Source organism: Podarcis gaigeae (genome assembly GCF_964106915.1).
Source record: "Podarcis gaigeae genome assembly, chromosome: 17".
In the NCBI taxonomy this organism is placed as follows: Eukaryota; Metazoa; Chordata; class Lepidosauria; order Squamata; family Lacertidae; genus Podarcis; species Podarcis gaigeae.
This window is the reverse complement of record NC_139694.1, coordinates 9,197,115-9,205,948: the sequence shown is the minus strand read 5'-3', so window position 1 is coordinate 9,205,948 and position 8,834 is coordinate 9,197,115. Positions and strand designations below refer to the sequence as shown.

Here is an 8,834-nt window from a genome sequence, read left to right as displayed (position 1 = left end):
TTATCTGGCCCAGGGCAACCAACCAACCAAAAAACAATAACCCATGTACAGTACATACAACAAAACAAAAGGGGAAAAGAAATATACATGGTGCCCCGCAAGACGAATGCCTTGCAAGACGAAAAACTCGCTAGACGAAAGAGTTTTCCGTTTTTTGAGTCGTTCCGCAAGACAAATTTCCCTATGGGCTTGCTTCGCAAGACGAGATGTCTTGCGAGTTCTTGCGAGTTTTTTTCCTTTTTCTTAAAGCCGCTAAGCCGTTACTAGCCGTGCTTCGCAAGACGAAAAAACCGCTAGACGAAGAGACTTGCGGAACAGATTAATTTTGTCTTGCGAGGCACCACTGTATTTTTTAAAAATCCCACCTACTTCTAAAAGGGTTAGGGTTAGAAAATCTGAGTTTGCGCAGTGTGATGCTGTTTCTAATATGTTAACATTTTAAATGTGTTTTTTTTCCTTTTAGTTTTTTTTAAAAGAGTTCTTTTGTAATTGAATGTTAGTTGTAAATCGTCTTGGTAGGAATCATCATAAATAAAGAAATGCACGTTATAAATAGGTTAAAAAGAAGTGGAAATATGAAAGTGAAAAGTGCCACGATAAAAGTCTGTAGCGCAGATATGCCCTTTGATTGGAGTGTGGTGAAAAGAAAACAACCACGAACCAGGATAGGTTTAGTAATCTGTATTCATTTATTTCCTTGGAATTCTTTTTTTTTTATTGTTATTAAGACGAATTACATGAGAAGCAAAGGGTGCTAGTATGTTGAAACTAGAGGAGGAACTGCTGTCTTAGTTAGCAGCAATGGTTTCCTGGATCCAGTCAATATAGTTGCAGACCTTGGTGTAGACTCCGGGGTAGCCAGAGAGAGCGCAGCCCATTCCCCATGAAACGATGCCCTGGAGCTCGCCATTGCAGACCACGGGGCCACCGGAATCCCCCTGCCAGACAAAAGAGGTTGCAAGTGAAATATGGCATGCATGCAGCTCAGGTCATGTTGCTTTTCCTTGCACGGCAGCAAAAATATCGATTAAAAACACAAGAAGTGCCAACAGTGGAGGAATGGCAGATGAAGATGATGGACTTTTGGGAGCTGGCCGACCTGACCAGAAGAGTCTGCGACCAGAAGGAGGAGGAGTACCCGGAGGAATGGATGAAATTTAAAGACTATTTTGCTACATATGCTAAGATAACTTAAATAGAACTACTTGCAAGTCCCAGATGGGCTTAGGATTGAAATATGTGATAGAATAATATGTCTAAAGTTAATATGAAAAGAAAGAAAGATGTTAACTAAGTAAATTTTATGAGAAATTAGTTTTGGAAAACTGATATACATTGAAACTCAGCTAGGGGGATTCGAGGAAGTCGAATGTTAACAAAAGTGGAACTATTACAGTTAGGATTTATATTTGTTTGTCTATGTTTGTTATAAATTTGGAAAATCAATAAAAAAAATTGGGGAAAAAATCAATTGAAGTCTTTTTCCCCCTTGAATTCTGGGAATCTCTCTTCTCCATGTCTCTGCTACAGTTTTGGGGCTTCTCCTGCCAGCCCACAAGAACAGAAGAGCAGCAGCAATCAGAGTTCTCCCGTTCTCACAGTAAAATGGTCACACCAAGCAAGTGCCCAGATAACATGGCAGTGTTGAAATATGTGCTCTACAGCAAGCGATGAGACAAATAGTCAGTTTTGGTTTCTGATTTTCCAGACTTAAGTTTAGTTTGCCTCTCCTGGTATGTCCCACAGAGGAACTTACGGTCTTCAAACAAAAACATTTTGGAGGTCCCGGGCCACAAAGAGGTTAGGCTGGCCTCAACTAGAGCCAGGGCTTTTTCGGCTGTGGCTCCGATCTGGTGGAACGCTCTGCCACAAGAGACTAGGGCCCTGCGGGACTTGACATCTTTCCGCAGGGCCTGCAAGACAGAGCTGTTCCACCAGGCCTTTGGCCAAGGCACAACCTGACCCCCTCCTTTGACAGAGCCCAATGGTCTGATTTGAACTGATTTTATAATGAAATGATTTTAGAATGTTGTATCATTTTACTGTTGTTAGCCGCTCTGAGCCCGGCTTCGGCTGGGGAGGACGGGATATAATATAATAATAATAATAATAATAATAATAATAATAATAATAATAATTGTTTTGTGTTTTTTTTAAGTCCTCGGGATAATTTATCAGCATTTTTGCATGAATTTCTCTGAATATACACATTTTTATATGCAATACTGGCAAATATACAGATTTTTGCAAAGCGATTTCCTGCAATATACTGCATTTTTGAAACGTTATTTTCACCAATATATGCATTTTTTAGACACACTTTATCCTAGCGCGTATGTATTTTTTGTTCATGTGACTTGCTTAAAGAACTGCATTGCAATATTCAGAGATGTGTGAATTTAGGGGAGAGCTGTTCTTTGGTTTGTGTATTGTTTTAGAAAGCGTGAATTATGTAGGTTTGCCTTCACATGGGAACTGAACTGAATTTCTACCCCCTCCTTGTGCTGCAGCATAGTTGCTTTACAGTGTGAATTTAGCCTCTGAGGAAGCAAGCAGTGATTCTTGCTTGAGATGCTGATTTCGCCTTCAGACATAGTGTGCAACCTGATCCTTAGCAAATATCCCCACCTCCACCACAGAAAATGGGGGAAGCAGCATAAACACAAAGTGTATTATGCAAATATGGGTGTAGCCAAGGGGAGGGGGCAGGGGGGGCAGCTCCCACTCAGGACTGACATCTGACAGGATACCTGTAACTATTTGTGGCTGCTGCCAAAGAAAGCTGAGCAGCAAAACATTTTTTGTGGTTAATTACAGTGGTACCTTGGGTTGCAGACGCTTCAGGTTACAGACTCCGCTAACCCAAAAATAGGACCTTGGGTTAAGAAATTTGCTTCAGGATGAAGACAGAAATTGTGTGGTGGAAGCAGCAGTGGGAGGCCCCATTAGTTAAAGTGGTACCTCAGGTTAAGAACAGTTTCAGGTTAAGAACGGACCTCCAGGATGAATTAAGTTCTTAACCCGAGGTCCCACTGTATTTTCAAGGGCTCAGAGCTCCTCATTTAACAATGGAACTAAAGGTGAATCCTCTCACCTGGCAGGAGTCTTTGCCTCCCTCCAAGTACCCGACACAGATCATGTTGTCAGTGATTTGCCCTGGATAAGCATCTCGGCACTCAGCGTCAGCGAGGATGGGAGCGTTCAAGCACTGGAGAAGGTCAGGATAGTTGACTGGAAGGAAAAGGAAAAGGGGTGCAACTAAGACAAGAAGCCAGGAATGTTGGGAAGAGAGATGTTTATCTTTGTGGGCCTCTAAAGGTAAAGGTAAAGGGACCCCTGACTATTAGGTCCAGTCGTGGCCGACTCTGGGGTTGCGGCGCTCCTCTCGCTTTATTGGCTGAGGGAGCCAGCGTACAGCTTCCGGGTCATGTGGCCAGCATGACTAAGCCGCTTCTGGTGAACCAGAGCAGTGCACGGAAACGCCATTTACCTTCCCGCCGGAGCGGTACCTATTTATCTACTTGCACTTTGACGTGCTTTTGAACTGCTAGGTTGGCAGGAGCAGGGACCGAGCAACAGGAGCTCACCCCGTCGCGGGGATTCAAACTGCAACCTTCTGATCAGCAAGTCCTAGGCTCTGTGGTTTAACCCACACCGCCACCTGCGTCCCTATTTTACATAGCCTTATGTAAAAAGGCATGAGAGCTTCACTGATCAGCTCACAAGATATCAAAACTGCTGAGGTGCTTACATTTCATTTCATTGCATTTATTGAATTTACATACCCCCTATACCTGGAGGTCTAGGGCGGTTCACAAAAAAGATCACAATATATAAAATAAAGATAGAAACAATAATCCAGTAACCCCCCCACCAAAAAAGGAGCAACATTTTTAAAGGGTATAGGATGTCAATCAGGTCAACCAAAGGCCTGGTTAAAAAGGAACATTTTTGCCTGGCTAACTTCCCTGGGGAGAGCATCTCACAGGTGGGGGGCCACTGCAGAGAAGGCCCCTTCTCGTGTTGCCACCCTCCGGACCTCTTGAGGAGAAGGCACATGAAGGAGGGCCTCAGAAGATGATCTCAGGGTCTGGGTAGGTTCATATGGGAAGAGGCGGTCCTTGAGGTATTGCAGTCCTGAGCCATTTAAGGCTTTATAGGTCAAAACCGGCACTATGAATTGGGCCTGACATCTTTTCTATCTGCCCCATCAGACCTTTGGGGATCGACGAGAAAGTGGGCTGTTTTGTTAGCTGTAGAATTAGGTACTGCTGAGATGGGGACCATGGTTGAAAGGTAGTTTAAATAATAAGTAAATAAATAAATGCCGATTGGTTGACTAAACCATGTTCATACTCACCTCCACTGCTAAGAGTGTTGCCCCACCCTGAGATCAAGCATTCAGTTCCGGCAGCTGCGCATTCACGAGGCAAGGTGATGGGCGTGATGCGTGAGGAAATCTCGGCATTGGAGCTCAGCTTGATGAGCATGATGTCGTTATCCAGGAGCCAAGAGTTGTACTTTGGATGACGAATGACCTTTTCGGAATTGATGAACTGCTCGCCTCCTTCCACCTGCATAATGTCATGTTCTCCAAGCCTCACTTCGATGCGGCTGCAAAATCAAGTGTTGACAGGGTGCTGAGCGCACTGTGCGGTGTCTGGCCTGTCAGGGGCTGGACTGAGGAGGAATGGTGGGGGGCCACCCCCCTTCTCCTGAACCTTCCCAAGAACAGGAGGACAGTACAGTGGTACCTCGGGTTACAGACGCTTCAGGTTACATACGCTTCAGGTTACAGACTCCGCTAACCCAGAAATAGTGCTTCAGGTTAAGAACTTTGCTTCAGGATGAGAACAGAAATAGTGCAGCGGTGGCACGGCGGCAGCAGGAGGCCCCATTAGCTAAAGTGGTGCTTCAGGTTAAGAACAGTTTCAGGTTAAGAACGGACCTCCGGAACGAATTAAGTACGTAACCAGAGGTACCACTGTATAGATTTAGAACAGTGGTTTGCAGAAGGCCACAGTTCAGAGGCTGCAGAGGGGGAAAGCTGGGAAATATTGGGAGAAGAACAGCAGGAAGAAGAATAATCGGAGGAGAGACAGCTGATAGATTCAGTGTCTATGGAAAGCATTCCTGACCCCCCCCCCCAGGATTAGGCGGGCATTGCAAGTATCAGAACAGAAAGCTCAGAGGCAAAAAGCTCTGATCAACCACTGTAGGGATGATGTAGAATAGGAGAGACAGAGGGGTTTGGGCTTCACTAGGAGCAACGCCATTATTTAATAGAAACTGCATTCCTTTGTCTCTCTCTGTGAATACTGAATAAATAAATTCTAATAATAATAATAGATATATATTTATATTGTTCCATTAATTGTTGTTGTTGTTGCTTTATATTTATTTATACCCCCCCGCCTTTTTACCTGACATAAAAATATGAATTGCTAAAAACACAGAAAAACATGTTATAAAAAACCAATTAAACATACATTGATAGAGATATATATCTATTAAAGCCATAAAATTGTTACAATAAAAAACAGCATGGTACCAGCCCGTTCTTAAAATGACTATAAGTGGTGCCTTTCTGCTGCCCCTGGAAGTTTTGTGTGTGTGTTTGTTTTTTAAATTGCACATTAGATTCAAGATTCCATGTAAACCAGTTAGAAGAGTTGCTACAATAAAATGGCTGAGCTCTGGCACTTCTTTTTCTAGAAAAATAGCATTGAAGTGGTAAATAAATTATGTTCAATAAAAATTGGAAATAATCCCAGCGAAGCTCTAAGTACACAACACAATTTAGCGAAAGGTGTGAGACTCAAGACAGAGAAACTACTGCTTTGTGGCTCAATCCTCATGCTCGGATCTCAGAGTCCTCTTTAAGTTCAGAGGGGAATGCTTGCTTGCTTGTTTGTTCATTAAATTTATATCCTGCCCTTTCCCCCAAAGGGACTCAGAGAGGCATTGGGTACTGTGAGACAGTGTTTGACAGATGGCAAGAAGTCTCTGGATTAGATAGGTCTAGTATAAATATTAGAAATCCTGCCTTTTGCCTTTCCTGGATCAAGAGAGGGCTTTCTTCATTCTACACTTCAGGATCTAGTTCAGTGCATTGTCCTGGAAGATCCACCCAGAATATGCTTTCAAAATCTATATTCAGATGCAGCTACCAATGGCTCCATCATGGCGATAGGCTGTGGTGTTGCTTAGTTACATAAAAACGAGAGGGGTCTACTCTGAACAATCTGGAGCCCTCGAAACCCACACTGGTTCTTACTATTCCTAAACTCCAGCTCCGCTGAAATGTTGAGATCTTGTGGGTTTGCAGTACAAACACGGCAATGGAGAAAGGAAGTTTCAGTCACTCACGATTTGTAGCAATGAGCAGCTGAGACAACCCATTGTTCATTGATGAGGGAACCGCCGCAGAAGTGGTACCCAGAATTCAGTGATACTTGGTAGGGGACGGAGTTCTTCTCGCAAGTGTATCCTCCCACAATCTTGTCGTCATCATCAAAGGGGCGAGCAACTGACAAAAACAGGGAAAATCAGAATGAGCATGGACTGCAAAGTAACTTGGATTCTTCAGAAAGCAAAACAAAATCCCAAATTAGGCACAGTTTCTTATTGATAACATGACCTGGCCTTGAAGTCAAGGTTAAGAAGGGAGAGGCAGTTGCTCAATCCCTTGGGTTTCATGTGGTCGCATCTCAGGAATATCTATATTTCTGGTTCTTAGGGATGTGCAAATCAGTTTTACATATGTTCACCCATAGGACTGCTCTGTCCAGTTCCCATACAAATCTGTATTTAAAAGACACCGCATGAAGATGCACATATAAACATATGTCTTTTTAAATGCATATTTTTAATCTCTTCACAGTTTCTGTATTTTCTGTATACTGCACCTTGGCCCAGTATACCTAAAGGAGCATCTCCACCCCCATTGTTCGGCCCGGATACTGAGATCCAGCTCCAAGGGCCTTCTGGCGGTTCCCTCACTGTGAGAAGGGAGGTTACAGGGAACCAGGCAGAGGGCCTTCTCGGCAGTGGCACCCACCCTGTGGAACGCCCTCCCATCAGATGTCAAGGAAATAAACCACTATCTGACTTTTAGAAGACATCTGAAGGCAGCCCTTTTTAAGGAAGTTTTTAATGTTTGAAGTTTTACTCTGTTTTTAATGTTCTGTTGAAAGCTGGCCAGAGTGGCTGGGGAAACCCAGCCAGATCGGCGGGGGTAGAAATAATAAATTAGTAGTAGTAGTAGTAGTTGTAGTAGTAGTAGTTGTATTTTCTCTCAGAAGAGATGTCATATGTTTCTATACAATTTTTGAACTAAGAACTGGAAAGTGCAGAAACTGATGAATCACTGTGTTGCAATCCACATATTAGATCAGATAATTTTACATTAGAAATCTTAAAGAATGAATTCCTCAAGCATCTACAGCAGGCATAGGCAACCTCAGCCCACCAGATGTTTAGGGACTACTATTCCCATCATCCCTGACCAGTGGTCCTGCTAGCTAGGGATCATGAGAGTTGTAGTCCCAAAACATCTGGAGGGCCGAGGTTGCCTATGGCTGATCTACAGCAACGGTCTTACCTAGCATAGACCTAAGACTTCAGAACTCCATTATTTTATAACCTCCTCGTTACTCTGTAATAAATTAATTTACGAATCACCTTTTACATCTGTCTCAAGGTGATATGCAGACATACCATAAAAAAGAGCTAACAAATTCTTTTCAAAGCAGTACCCAAAACCCACTGGAAACAGGGGTTCATTTTGTATTCTTTTAAAACCTGGCATTTTGAAAGACTCACCTGCTGCTCCCAGGAAGGCAATGACCAAGAGGAGTTTCATGATGTCTTCTCAGTGGATTCGTCAATTACAACAGGACTTTCTGAAGGGATCTCTCCACATTTATACCTTCCCTAGGACCTTATCTCCTCAGCCCAAGGTCCCAACAGCTTTCCACTTCCCATAGTCTTGCATCAGCTTGGTTAAAATTGACCTTGCAGGTGCCCAAGGTGATAACATAACCCCAGGTGCCTTGTATCTGAAGTGAAACATTTCTAGGAATTGAGATGTGGTGGTGTGTGTAGTTCTGCCAATGTACACAGCTGAGTCCTGTCTTGGGCCCCCTTTCCGCCATCTTGGATGCTTATGAAACATCACAAATCCTGTAATCCTGTTCTGTGTGGGCTACAGCCAGCCCAAGGGAGTGCAGAATTCTAAAGCCCGTCGGAACTGTAGGGCATGGAATTTTATGGCAGATTAATGGCAGGCCTATGCTGAGCTTCGGCCAGACTGGACAGGAAATATACAGTGCCGAGGAAACCACCAAGCCCTGTTCATACATTGTTCTGACCTTCTTTAGCTTTACAGAGAATTTCATAACCTAATAACTACACTATTCTGGCTAGGGAGTGTTGTGAATCCTTTGTAGCTACAGATCCCACACACAGACCCTCCAAATTTCCCTGTTTTTCAGGGACAGTCCCAGATTTAAAGAAGCCATTCTGGTTTCTTATTTGATCACGGAATGTCCCGCTTTTCCTTAGGACGTATGTTCACCAGAGAAATGTTGGAGGAAATGGAGTTATGTGGCCCCCAAGCCAAGGAGATAAGTAACTATACAACCTTTAGATGACACCTGAAGGCAGCCCTGCAGAGGGAAGTTTTTAAATGTTTCATCTTTTCTTATGTTTTAATATATGTTGAGAGTGGCTGGGGCAACCCAGTCAGATAGGTAAAAGGTAAAGGCATCCCTGACCATTAGATCCAGTCGTGGCCGACTCTGGGGTTGCGGCTCTCATCTTGCTTTACTTGC

At 43.6% G+C, this 8,834-nt stretch overlaps 1 protein-coding gene across 1 annotated transcript; it reads right to left on the bottom strand.

Moving 5' to 3' along the window:
- Window positions 1-684: 684 nt before the first annotated feature.
- On the bottom strand, window positions 685-7,880 carry LOC310835107 (anionic trypsin-like). The gene is made up of 5 exons (XM_083719867.1): window positions 7,825-7,880; window positions 6,370-6,529; window positions 4,361-4,614; window positions 3,095-3,231; window positions 685-938 (listed from the first exon to the last, which is right to left on the bottom strand). Exons 1-5 carry the CDS (start codon window positions 7,862-7,864, stop codon window positions 789-791), a joined length of 741 nt encoding a protein of 246 aa, XP_083575993.1. The 5' UTR covers window positions 7,865-7,880; the 3' UTR covers window positions 685-788.
- Window positions 7,881-8,834: the final 954 nt, after the last annotated feature.

Coding starts and splice junctions, on each gene's coding strand:
- LOC310835107 (XM_083719867.1), bottom strand. CDS start 7,864: ATGAAACTCCTCTTGGTCATTGCCTTCCTGGGAGCAGCAG. Junction 6,530..7,824: donor TGCCTTCCTGGGAGCAGCAG/GTGAGTCTTTCA, acceptor TGTTTTTGTCAG/TTGCTCGCCCCTTTGATGAT. Junction 3,232..4,360: donor CAACACTCTTAGCAGTGGAG/GTGAGTATGAAC, acceptor TTTTCCTTCCAG/TCAACTATCCTGACCTTCTC.